Source organism: Camelina sativa, chromosome 13, assembly GCF_030686135.1.
Source record: "Camelina sativa cultivar CO46 ecotype springtype chromosome 13, ASM3068613v1".
Lineage (NCBI taxonomy): Eukaryota > Viridiplantae > Streptophyta > Magnoliopsida > Brassicales > Brassicaceae > Camelina > Camelina sativa.
Genome location: NC_141892.1, coordinates 17,502,557 through 17,516,353, shown reverse-complemented (window position 1 = coordinate 17,516,353; position 13,797 = coordinate 17,502,557). Strand labels below are relative to the sequence as shown.

General features: G+C 34.0%; 1 protein-coding gene and 1 non-coding gene across 2 annotated transcripts; both read right to left on the bottom strand.

Annotated features, from left to right (window-relative positions):
- Nucleotides 1–269: 269 nt before the first annotated feature.
- On the bottom strand, nt 270–1,801 carry LOC104736902 (peroxidase 37). The gene is made up of 4 exons (XM_010456987.2): nt 1,522–1,801; nt 1,196–1,387; nt 911–1,079; nt 270–796 (listed from the first exon to the last, which is right to left on the bottom strand). Exons 1-4 carry the CDS (start codon nt 1,726–1,728, stop codon nt 327–329), a joined length of 1,038 nt encoding a protein of 345 aa, XP_010455289.2. The 5' UTR covers nt 1,729–1,801; the 3' UTR covers nt 270–326.
- Nucleotides 1,802–13,444: 11,643 nt separating this feature from the next.
- LOC147929695 (small nucleolar RNA R71) lies at nt 13,445–13,551 on the bottom strand. The gene has a single exon (XR_015579137.1). It is a non-coding gene; the product is annotated as a small nucleolar RNA R71 (small nucleolar RNA).
- Nucleotides 13,552–13,797: the final 246 nt, after the last annotated feature.

Here is a 13,797-nt window from a genome sequence, read left to right as displayed (position 1 = left end):
GCACATATGTAGAGTTTGTGCCGGACAGTTCCCAAACCTTTCTACAAAAAATGCTAATAAAGACGTAATCCCAATCACTAACTATGTAGCGTATGATCCCATAAAGTTGAACCACCAAATCCATATACCTATCGGCCACCATCACTATTATCGACATATATGACCATCAGTTGTAATTTATTATTCTTCTATACGTAAAAATAGTTATAAGTTATAACCCTTGATAGTCATATCTATTACATATAATTAAAGTGAAAGAAACAAGAAAGTATAGAAAATATAGATAACATTGATAATTTATTAATTATTGGAAGAAAGTCATTTCCTCACATTGAGCTTGCAAAGTCAATAGCATCTACCACATCCATGATTTTCGATTTCGAGTTAACCACTCTACAATTCAGTCTAATTTCTCCTTGTTTCCCTGTTAAAGGTGAAAGATTTCCCATCCTTATCATTGCCTCCGCGAAGGCATCAAAAAACTTCCCCTGACCATCAGCATATGCCCGGACTAAGGGGATGGTGTCTGAAGCATCAGGGCTTGAGAATAACTCTTGGTCGCTTTGGATAAGACCTTTGTTTTCTCTAAGATTCACATAGTATTTGTTGTCAAAGAGTGTTGGCGTACGTAAATCAAAATCTACCAAGACACTCTGGTTTCCATTAAGTGGACATTGTTTTCTAAGCGTGCTGAGGTAAGATTTATCAAGGGTTGGATCGGGTAAACCGGATTCACCGAAGTTGTAAAGCCGGTCCATTATGAACTGACATTGGTTTTTGCCAAAGGTGTGAGCACCTAAACACAGAAAAATGTCAAAAGAATAAATAAACTAAGAAAATTAATAGTCATACAGATTTATTACTGATTACAACTATAGATGAAAACGTTTTAATTCGATTATAAACGTACCGGAAAGAGCAACGAGATCAGAAGGTCGGTCAAGTCCGACATTTTTGAAGCTATCCTTAAGTTCTTTTAGGGTAAAGAATGGAGCTGGAAGGTTATCGTTAGCAAGATCCATAAAGCCTCTTAAACTGTCTCTTCTTCCATTTGGAACCGTCCATGAAGGACCTCCCGCCTATATATGGAAAACCAATTATATTTGGTTTTATAAAATTTCTTCTGCTTAAAAATCAACAACATGCATACCAAAAGATGTGTATTTGGTTAGTATGTATTGTGAAAACTGCATACCAAAACAACAGATTTTTGTGCCGCGATGGTGAGCAAATCAGCACATGAAACTGTTTTAGGACATGCTTTCTCCACAGCAGCCTTCATTTGGTCGATCACATCGAAACCACGAGCAGAATTTGCGTTCCCAAACGCATCTTTCTCCGTCCTAAACGATGTTGTGTTGTCTAACAATATCGATGCATCACATCCCTTTATAAAAACAACATATTTTCTTCAGATTTTTGGTCAAGTATCACATTCATAAACTATTAGAGAACCAAAAGAAATAATATATATATATATATATATATATATATATGTAAATGAATCTAGTGATATCGTACATTGACAAAGCAGTCGTGGAAATGAAGACGAAGGATGCTTGCAGCGATGCGAGGGTCTGATCTCAGAGCATTGACAATGGTCTTGGTCGCAATGTCAAAGACTTGTGGGCATGTTTTATCGTAAAAGGAAGGGTTTAGTTGAGCATGAGACAATGATACCTGAAGAAGAAGAAAAACAAATCCCAATTTTATCAAAGAGGAATGCATTTTCGTTGCACTCTTTGAAAATGATTTGGTGATGGTTTGATTTGAGTGAATGTAGGTTTTGTCTTAACGATTGTTTATGTAGGCAAAATGTTCTAGCTTGGCGGCTTTTACTTTAGTGGATTATATGATATTTTTATTTATTTATTCAAGTAGTGTATACGTGCATAGTCTATTACTGTATTACATATGGAAGACTAAACTTTGAGTAAGACATTGTGTTTTGTTGAATGATTATTGTGTATTGTGTTCTCTTTTGGCAAGTAGGTATTAAAGTCTAAGAAAACTTATAATTATCACGTATTTGAGTATCCTATAAACTTTTGTTTTTCACTTTCACACTTTAGTTACATGCAAACCTTTTTTTTCTTCGGCAAATAGGTTTTAAAGTCTAAGAAAACTTTAATTATCACATGCTTCTAATACATAATTTTATGTTTTTCAGATTCATACTTAATTATATATGTATATATTTTAATTAACATTTGAACATACTTTTCCTTTGCTTTTTTTTTTTCTTTTAAACAAAATTATATTAATATTTATTTGGCCAATCCTAACGGACTGGACTTTGGAAAAATTACAAAGAAGCAAATCGCCGTTAACTTCTTCACCGGAAAAAGAGATCCGACCCTGCTGAGAGACCAAATGGCCCACACCTAGGTTAGGACAAAAGCTCGAACAGTAACACTAGTGGTTGCAATACTTTTTTTTTTACATTTATTAAAAAGCTTACTTTCTCTTTTGTAACATGGTTATTGTATTACATGAAGTTTGATGCACTAGTTGTAGTTATTTATTTATTATTATAATAAGTTGATTTCATTTTAACATTTATTGTTAAGAAAAGTGAATACACAAGGCACAATCATATTAATGGTAAGTTTTGAATGTACAATGCACTATCACATCAGAAATCTTGTCCGTTTCCTGTAAATGTAAAAATTTGGCTAATGCGTCAACTTGTTGTGTGCCAATAATTGATAAAAGAAAGTGAATACACATAAACATCATATATATTAAGATATTATTATATATTTCCTTGTATCATGATTTAGTGTTTTTTTAATTTACTATAAGTGATGTTTTCTAATTTCTATACTAAGATAAATACATTAAGTTTTTTAACCATTTATATTTCATAGTATGTTGTTTTCTTTTCTCCACTGAAACTTGAATCAATGGTGTTTTTAATGTAAAAGATATTTATTAATTAAAACTTATGTAATTTTCAGTTATGTTTATAAACATTAAACATCATCTAAAATGAAAGAAAGAAAGAACTGTAATAAAAAGTAATCATGTGCTCAAAAGCGAAAAAAAACACATAGAACAAAGCGCACATCTTTAATCAAGTTAGATAACCCAAATCGTAAAACGCGTCGAGCACCTACCGCTACAATAAGAATGAGTCTACCACAGACTGCTACATAAAAACCATGTGCCTAGCATTGCGTTGTTTCCTCATTTCTAAAATATTTTACACTTTTTACAAAATGATCATTTACTTTAATTAATAGGACTACTGAAGTTGACGACCTAGTAAGTCCTTCGGATGACAACAAAAGTCCAGATTCAGACTCCGATTACAGAATTCAAATGAGTGTTGAGACCCACCACCACCACCACCAGAGTGCTTTACTTTGTCAAATTAAAGAGGCTGCTGTAGTTCGTGAAACCCAAAGAGGCTGCTTACTGCTGTTAGTAGTTGACTCCTACATATATATTAAATAAACTAAGATTTTACCCTGTTGTACACCACAAATCATTTTTGTTTAATTATAAATTTGCTCGATTCTATATTATCTTGTTTGAGTTTGGTATATAAATTTTAAGTTTGCTTAATTGTAGCTTTATGAATTAATAGTATGTGCGAAAGTACATTTTTAATTTTTTTTTTTCTGTTTCATAATTTTGTTTGTAGTTGTATACTTGTATTAGTTGAGTAGATGATTGTGTAGGTAGTCTTGGATTGGGGTTTAGCACTTATTTTTTTGTTGGTTGTTTAGTTTGATTATTATTTGTGGTCCATTACTTGACGGAAAAAAGGAAAACACTATCTCCCGATTCAATAACTCGAACCCTTTCAATTCTTTTCCTCTTCCTCTGAGATCAAATTCTCCTTATGTTTTTGGATTACAGACACTACAAAAAACCAGAATGGTTTTCCTGACTTTATTATTTTTTGATGAATCCGAAGATTAGCATCCCTTCGAAGCTCAATTCGTTTTTTCATTATTCGAGAATAGCTACTTATTTATTACAAATTTGTAACCTAAAAACCTAAAATGTTGTCGGAGTTTTCAAAATGAAAGACCCATCAAACCTCAATTCGATTCCATCAAACTTGGCTTTTATATTTACAATTTAAATATTCAATTTCAAATCATTTCTAATTCAATCTACATGTTTCGAAACAATAACTCTTTGGTTTTTGTATTTTCACTAGGTTTTATCCCGTGGTACGTACACCACGGGTCTATTATTTTGTTGATATGATACTATAATAGTTTTGTGGTGCTTGTAGTTGATGGTGAATTCCATATATATATATATATATATATATATATATATATATATATATATATATATACTGTTAACGGTTTTAGATAGGTTTTGTATAAACTCTTGATTCACAAATTGAGAATATACATTTTATGATTTGGTTAGTTATGATTTCGGAATAAATGATAAGACATATTCTTATTTTGATTCTCAATTGATATTATTGGATTAATAGTGTACATTTAAAGCTAATAAAAACTTAGCAAATATGTAATCGTTTATTAAACGCAAATTAGATATTTCCTAAGATGTGTTCATCTTGAATTAGTTGCTATATTATAGGGATGTAATTACAGAATTTGTGTTATCAATTCTTTTTTTGTCAAACTTAGTCCAAAAAATTTGGCATGTAAATTAGATATTTCCTAAGATACAATGGACATTAATTGGCATTAATTTGATGTAAATAAGTACGTTATTGATTACTAACCGGCCCAACATATTCAGTAATCTTAAGGAGGATTCGTATAATTGAATCGGTTATAATTTTAGTTAAAAATCTGACCCGAAGTTGGCAAAAAGCCAAAAAGTGATGTCACCCTATTGTACTTTAAAAATGTATTTCGAGCTCTATATGTGGATATACTTGTTTGGTTATAAATATCCTAAGAAAAATTTTAAAATATATATCCGTTTATAAAAATTCAAATGACATCATATGCTGAAAAATATCTAAAATTTCATTAACTTTATGTATTAAATAGTAATTAAAATAATTAAATATAAGATGAAATAAAAGTGCAAGGAGAATTATATTTTATTCTAACATTTTGATTTAAATTAGGTAAATAGTATTTAGGAAATTAATATTATCAAATAAGGAAATGCTTGTGTTTGGTTTTAAGAATTGTAGAGAATTTAGTTGAAACTTTTTGAATACAAAGATAAGAGAGGATGACACAAAAATGTACTTAAAAAATGTTAAGATAGATATATGAATTTATATAAACTCTTACTACTATGAATTAATTTTAACTTAAAAAGAAAAGATGCAAAATAACAGGATTATTGGAAATTCACTTTGTTGATGCTTTGCAGATGTCACTTGTCGAAGAAAGACTTATATGAAATTGATATCTTGAGCAAGTCAAACAGTAGGCATTTAGTTTTGGAAAATATCATTAAAATCACCGACTTTCAAATTGTGGCAATTTAATCATGAACTTCTTATGAGGTTATTTTAAACATGAACTTTTCGTTGTTTTGTTTTGGGATAGTAGATCCCATATTCGATATTTGGGCCTTAAATGCAATAGTAGACTTCATATTCGATATTTGAGAAACATAATCACTAAGAGTACTGAAATTACAGTTGACTCCCTTACGACCAAACAAAAAACACAAGCCGAAATGACAGATGTAACCCGGAGGAAGTGTGCAATAGATTTCTTTAAGGTAGATTACAAATTAACGTCAACTAGAAGACATAACAATTTGTCTACTCCTTAATTATAGTTTAAATTTTAATTAAAAATATTATAAAAAATAATTTGATAAACCTATTGACCAAATAATAACCACATAGACTTCTTGCATTGGAATAAAATAAATTTACTATAAACAATTCAAATTAAAGGAGGAAAGGCTGATTAGGTTAAAATTATATGATTTAGGCTTTTGCTTAAGTAGACTTCTCTATGTACTATTCATGGTTGACTTTGTTATGCCATCACCTATTAATATTATACTAATACCGTTAATTTAACCAAACTGATAGCTGAACCTAACCGAATTTGTACCGATTCCTTGTTTTTAACCTAACCGGATAATTTAAAGATATATATACTTCTTTCTGTAGGTCAAACTTAGTTTTTACGTGATCTCTCTCTCTCTCTCCAAAATTTCTCTCTCAAAAATTTCCGAGTTTGTGTTCTCGGAAATTCAGATTCTCATCATTTCTCTTCTTCGAATCTCAAGAACATCTCAGATAAGTATTTCTTGGTTTATTGTCGGCGATTTGCTTTTGTAACGTTGTAGCTATTTTTGTTCGTAAATATATATGTTCTCATTGTTTTTTGTTCATTTTGCACACAGATATGGGGTTACACAGCTACACTCAGCCATCTTCTAGTTCTTTGCAAGTATGGAGTGAAGGTCCACCCGAAGTAAACTTTCTTGGCCTGACAGTTGGAATTCCTGACAAATGTTTCTGCGGAAGGGAAACCGTTATGAAATGTTCCACACAGCCGACAATCCTGGAAGAATTTTCATTGGATGAAATAACCATGAGGTTGTTAGATTGTCTGGTGGTTTATTTGTTGTTATTATTTGAGTATATATAATATTCTTATGGTATATTTATTTCTATTGTATAGGATGGAGAGTACCATATTATGAAATGGTGGGATGAGGCTATTATGCAAGAACTTCAAGCAATGAGAGGTGTACTTGCTGACCAAAGGGATTCTATTACAGCCATCCTGGAATTTGAGAAATGCTATGGGTTCAGCAGGAGCTAGACAAGGTGAAAGACCAGATGAAAGAATTACGTCTGTCAGTTCGTCGTGTAAGGGAGGTGGTCGAGAATGTCTTAATCGCCGGTATGATACTCATTGTGGTATTAATCTCTTTGGTTTCGTAGATCTTTCAATTAAGTTCTAAAATCTGTGAACCTTTCTTCATCGTGTCTGTTTGTTTGAATGGCGTATTTATGTCTGTAATCTATGAACTTGCTTCAGTTTCTGTAATAGTTGGATGACTTCGTTGATTTTAATTCAGTTGACGTATATAGTAGACTGATAACTGTTTACATATTGTCGGAAAATTAAGATTATGAAGTCTACTCCTTAATCTGTGTAAAGAAGTCAGGCTTTGAAGTCTGCATGTTGGTTTTCTTCGACGCGACGGTTTGCCTTACTAATTAATTATATGTAACTGTTCATGCAACCGCTTCGCCTCGTATATATAACCCAAATACTGGTCCTTGCGATTATTTTAAACTGCAACCAAATAAGTATCCAGTAAATCATCTCTTTTCTCTTAAAAAATAATACTTCATCCTCACGACAGAGAATTGGTGATTGAAAGTCTTTCAGTTTCATTGTAACGGTCAATATAAATCATCACAGATTGGAGACTGTTCACAGATTGGGTAATAATAGAAAATTTCTCTATATCACTTCGTTTTATTTAACTTATAAGTGTAGAATTCTAACATTCACGGTTGGGTAATTATTAGAAAATTTCTATTGAACTTCATCGAAGGTAACGATGTATTAATTGGTTGATTAGATAGATTTGCATAGAAACGGGTTCATCGAAGTTAAGTAAACATATATCATAGAAAAGGGTTCATCGACGCCTACGATGTATTAATTTGGTTGATTAGATAGATTTGCAGTTTAAAGTATATTTCAGTTTCCCAGGAAGAAGTCTTGAGAAGTTTACGATGTATTAATTTAATATGTTACCCCCGACAACGAGGCCAAATTGATACTAGGATTTTTGTATGTCCTAATCCTAGCAGGTTCAATTAACCTTATGCATTGTAGTACTTAAGGTGTCAATCCAAATGGGATTATGCTAATCATAAAAGATACAATCAAGATATTACAAGTTAAGCCAATTCAGATATGGGGGTGGTATCTTTCAACCTAATGAAGCATAAATGAAAATGCAGCAACAAAAAAACATAAAGAAATACTATGCAGAAATTAAGCTACTAAACAAGTACATAAACAAGACTAAGCAGAATTAACTAATAAGCAGAAGTAAACAAGAGAAAACTAGCAAAGAGCAGAGCATAAATAAGAAAATAAACTGGAGCTCGACCTAGCACTCGATCGAGCATGGTATGAACCAAGGTCGAGTGCATGGACGAGTGATGCAAAACAGAAGATTAACTTTCAAACTAAAAGTAGAAACAATAAAGCATAAAATGACAAGTAATTAAATGCAAGAAACAGAAGCAAACAAGTAGCAAATAGATCCTAAGGATGGGAATTATTGGTTGTATTAAACTTAATCTATCTAGGTTGCTTAACAAAACTCAATCAACAAAGAGCTAATCCTTAAACAATGATCTTAAGGGCTTACCAATCCACTCTCAAGACAAAGGTAATCAAGTTTAGTAACATCCTAACCCAACTCTCATTGGTGAAACCATACTAAACAGGCTTTCAGAATCAGATCATTACTTGTCAAAAATCACTTTAAACATCTCATCTCTTAGCATGCTTCATGATAATCTCTAGCATTAGTCTAATCTAGCAACTTAAACATTAGTGTGATGCTAAGAAGCTTAAGATCTGTTCTTACCCTCTCAGTATAAGAACAGCTTAGAGCTCACCCAATCTAGAAAGGACTCTATAGAATTCAAACTTCAACAATCCTAAACAAACTATGTTCTCTACCAACCTAACCCATCCCTACGAATCTATCTCTACTCAGAATCTAATAAATGAGATGTAAGAACACAAACCCAGAAAATGATGAAACAGACATAATCATAATGATGATGATAAAATAAGCAACTTTGTAGAAGAAATCAAATGAAAATACTTAAAAGATCAAAAGTTATGAAGATTACAATTTTTGGTGGCTAGACCTAAAAAAACGAGCTTGTCTGTGGCCAGAGGTAAGAGACCTATTTATAGAAAATAAGGGAAGCCCTAGTTAGCTAGGAAACAAAATAGAGAGGCGGCTCACAACTCGACCATGTGCTCGGTCGAGTCCATGGTCAAGTGACCTCTTCTTCTGCTTCTTCATACGGTCGAGTCCTCGATCTGGGATGATATCTGTTCAGTAAAATGGGGATAACTTTTGCACCTTAACTCCGATCGGCCTGAGACCACCGGTATTGGCAATCTAACTCGGTTTTCTACAAATTTCGTGAAGAACATGGAAGCTGAATGCCAACGGAAGATCTTTATTCGGGTCGATCTTTGAGGGACTTGTTTTGAATCCGACCGAGTGTTCTTTGACAAACGGTCGAGTGTGTGCTCGACTCCATTGTCGAGTGATTGATTTCCTCCTCTTTTGAGCCTTATTCCCTTACTAGATGTCCCCTTGTGATCACAACTTCTCCTTTGTGCTTCCAAAGTACCTAATTTACCTGTTTATGCACACATATATGCAAATGCAATGCAAATTCTATCCTAATGCATAAACTGAGAATAAAAGACATAAATGTGCTAAAACTATCTCTAAACAATGCAAAACAGGAGATAAATGCATGCTAAAAGATGGTAAAATATAGAGTTATCAACTCTTCCAAACTTAGTCTTGTTTGCCTCAAGCAAACAATCATGACATAAGAAGGAAGAGAAGTTTGAAGATGGGAACTCATAAACAAAGAGCAATAACAAAGGATTTAAACCACAGTCCTTAAATGCACTTCAATGGTGCAAAGAATCTGTCAAAGTTTTTACAAATATTTTCCTAAGCTTATCACAATGCACCATTCTAGTTCAGCTCCTATCTATTAGTAAAGACTTGCAATCCCATTGAACATCTCTTTCACATTCATTAAATTGTTTGGTGTAACCTTGCAGATGGAACATGAATCAAGCTCAATTGGTTTAAGGGTAAAGCTTTTGAAGGTAGCCTGATAATGGTGTTTTTAGGGTTGTTAACTCTCAAACAAGAAGGAATACTAGACAGTTATGAAACCAATCTAAGACTGAGAACAATTTAGGCATACAAAGCTTAACTCTTGATGTTCTACCCACCTAGAAGCTTTTCTACCCTTTTCCCATCCTTCTTTTCTTTATTTTCAACCCAAAGACTCAAACTTTGATCTCTTGAACCCCTTTTTGTAACTTCTGGTCTTATTCTTTTTGTATATCTCTAAGGCTACTGTTTATTTTAAACACTAGCTCCTTCTCTTTCTTATTTTTTTTTTGCTATACTCCCAATCTTATTTGACTTTTCTTTACTCTTTTCTTTTTGGTTCTAGGAGACTATAACAATACTTTCTATCCCTTTCCTTTGAGACTTAGAGCTTATAACCAAACTTAACCTTAGAGACCTTTCTTTTCTTTTCTTTTGACCAAGTAAACCTTTCTTTCCCTTCTTATTCTCTCTTTTTCCAAAACCTGAACCCAAATCAACATTCTAACCACCTATTTCTTTCAAAACCAGTCTTATTAGCTAGTTCTAATGATTCCAAATCTAGCTAAAGTAAGAGCCAGTTCTTTGTCGTTCTCAATACTCTCAAGATTCTACAACCTATAGCATTATCAACAAAGATGCCTCACTAAAAAAAAATCAATACAAGGCTTGAAAGAAAAGACTGGGGTTTCAAGGTATGGCAAGAGATTGGGTTAAATGAATAGAGTGGTAAAAAGAGAGTGTTAACCCAATTCAAAGTTCCATGAGCTAGCATTCATAGTCCATAAGCAAGATATTTGATGATCAGATTAAAGTCCAATATTATAGAGATGCAAAAAATGATCAAGCAAGTTTCACACAAGAAGGAGATGCTTTCAAATGACACAATTCTTTAAACATAGATTCTTCATTTTTTTCCAAAGACTGAACTAGCAACAAAGAACTATAAATGAGGGCTGTGGGTTAAATCCTAAGAATCTCCTTCTAACATGGTAGATTTAATCATTGTTCCCCAATGCATATGTACAATCCTATATGCAATACACTAAACACAATGCTAGAATGCAATGCAACTACATGAACACTCTGTTTTTGTAAAGACTTTATTGAAAAAATTTCAAATTTTATGGTTTTTCTATGCCTTAGATGCAATGCAGAAGCTTGTATGATTATGCTTACATATGTTGATGTTCATATATTTTACCCTGTTTTCGCTTAACATATTCACATCTTTTGCATGATTTCCATCACATTTGTCCATTAATGTATAGCTTTAGAACTGTTTATGCATTAGAGTAGGTTTGCATTGCATTTGCATAGTTTCTTGCATGAACAGGTGATTTTGGATCCTAAGGAGCATGGAAGGAATGCGGAAGAAGATTGAAGCTGTCAAGTGAAGGAAACAAGGGATTTAGAGCTGAAGAATCAAGGTCCGGAAGTCCACTCGACCGCCTACTCGACCGTGTGCGGAGAAAGACTCGACCGGATGGAAGAAGCAGAAGAAGATGGCCACTCGACCAGCACTCGACTGAGCACGGGGTCGAGTTGACCGAGCCGCCCTCCTATTTTGTCTTTTAGCATTTTTAGGGCTTCCCTTCCTTTTGCTATATAAGCCTTGTACCCTGCAGCCACCAAAAGAGGAGAGATTTGTAGAGTACAATATTCTAGACCTAATATTTACCCTTTTGGGAATTGTTTTACTTTTGCACTTTCTTTTCCTTAGATTCTCTAGCCACCTAGTAAAACTAAGAAATCTTTGATACTTGTTGGTTTTATAACTTTCTAATTGAGTATTTGAGTTTTGATTCCTTCTTCAATATTGTAGATCTCTTACTCATCTATCTAATAATGCAAGTTTCATTGATTTCTGGGTTTATCACTTTGTTCATCATGTTCTGTGATTATTAGTAGTGGCTTAGGATCTTGAGGATGGATTAGGATAGGTAAAGGCTATGGTTGTTTAGGTTGATCAAGCTTGTTTGTTGCATATCTCTTCTGGCTTAGATAAGCTCTATGATATCCTTATACTGAGAGGGTGAGGATAGATCTCAGGCTTCTTAACATCATACCATTGTTTAAGTTGCTGGATAAGGCTACGGCTAGAGATTATCATTGAGCATGCTAAGAGATTAGATGCTTTGTTTGATTTTTGACAATAATGATCTGGGTTTTAATGTCTGCTCTTATATGTAATAGCCAGTGAGAGCTGGGTCTAAGAAGTATCTGAGCTTGATTGTTATTGCCATGAGAATGAATTAACTTGTCTTGAAAGATCATTGTCTAGAGATTAGCTCATTGATTGAGGTTTGTTGGTCAATCTAGATAACCATAGTTTAAGCCCAGCCCATGAATCCATCCTCAGGACCTTCCTTTGTTTATTGATTTCCTAGTTCAAGTATTGTAGTTTGTTTACTGTTGCTCTGTTTCAATATTTGCTCTGTTTCTTACATCCGTTTACCAACTCGACCATCCACTCGATTGTGCATCGATCGAGTGCCTGCTCGAGCTCATCCAGAGATCTTGTTTTTGTTCTGCATTCACCTATTTCATTTACTGTCTTGCATCAGTTTATCTTAGTAGCTTTTATATTCTACATCTCATAATCATCATTAGGTTGTTTGTGACAAACATCCTTTATATTTGGCTTGACTTAGATAAGTATTCACATCCTGATTGCTTGCATCACACTCATTTTGGTTTGACATCCTTTATGCTACAACTACATAAGGGTAATTTAAACACATTGCATCCATCTCCATCATCAATCATCACACAATAACAAAAAGACCATGTTGCAATTTGGCGTCGTTGCCATATGGGTGTTTTTTTTGTGACATTTAGGATTCATACAAGTCTAAGATTAAGTTCTATTGTTACTTTGATCACTACTGATTAAGATTCTTCATCTGCTTGTTTGTTTGAGTCTCAAGTACCAACTCGACCACTACTCGACCGTGTGCACGATCGAGTACCTGATCGAGTCCACTTGCGGATTAAAAGAACAACTCAGCCTAGTCAGCTCGACCATCCACTCGAGCCAGTGCTCGACCGAGTGTCAGTTCGGAGTACTTAGTCGAGTCAGTTGATGCAAACCAGATCTAAGGGAAATCAGAATCTTCAGAGGTACCTTTATCACATCAATCGACTACCACGAGAGCTAAGACAGCAGAGAACAAGAATCCTTCAAGAACAAGAGAATCAGTTGCTAATGGAGTAACAAAAAAATCAAGATCTAAGACCAAGGAACAGTGGTGCAGGAGATGCACCAAACACACACAACCAAAGAGCTGGTATTGTACCTCCAACAGTTGCTAATAATAACTATGAGATCAAAAGTTGGTTGATCTCTATGATTCAAGCAAATAAGTTCCATGGTTTGTCTATGGAAGACCCTTTGGACCATCTTGATGAGTTTAATAGAATCTGTAGCCTCACCAAGATCAATGGTTTAAGTGAAGATGGCTTCAAGTTAAGACTGTTCCCTTTTTCCCTTGGAGATAAGGCACACTTGTGGGAGAAGACCTTGCCAACAGGAGCTATCACCACTTGGGATGCTTGCAAAAAGGCCTTCTTAGCCAAGTTCTTCTCTAATGCAAGAACTGCAAGGTTGAGGAATGAGATTTCTGGTTTTGCACAGAAGAATAATGAAAGCTTTTGTGAGGCATGGGAGAGATTCAAAGGCTTCCAAACTCAATGCCCACATCATGGCTTTAGCAATGAATCTCTACTCAGTACCTTATATAGAGGAGTTCTACCTAAGATAAGGATGCTATTGGACACAACTTCCAATGGAAACTTCCTCGATAAGAATGTAGAAGAAGGATGGGAGCTAGTGGAGAACCTAGCACAATCTGATGGGAACTACAATGAGGACTATGATAGAACAGTAAGGGTTGTCTCCACTGATCAAGATGAGAAGTATGAGAAGGACTTGAAGGTTGTCAATGAGAAGCTGGA

Excerpts from the sequence above, each read along its gene's own strand:
- LOC104736902 (XM_010456987.2), bottom strand. The coding sequence starts at position 1,728 with ATGCATTCCTCTTTGATAAAATTGGGATTTGTTTTTCTTCTTCTTCAG. Across the intron at positions 1,388-1,521 it reads TCCACGACTGCTTTGTCAAT|GGATGTGATGCATCGATATT; the intron begins GTACGATATCAC and ends GTTTTTATAAAG. Across the intron at positions 1,080-1,195 it reads CACAAAAATCTGTTGTTTTG|GCGGGAGGTCCTTCATGGAC; the intron begins GTATGCAGTTTT and ends TTCCATATATAG.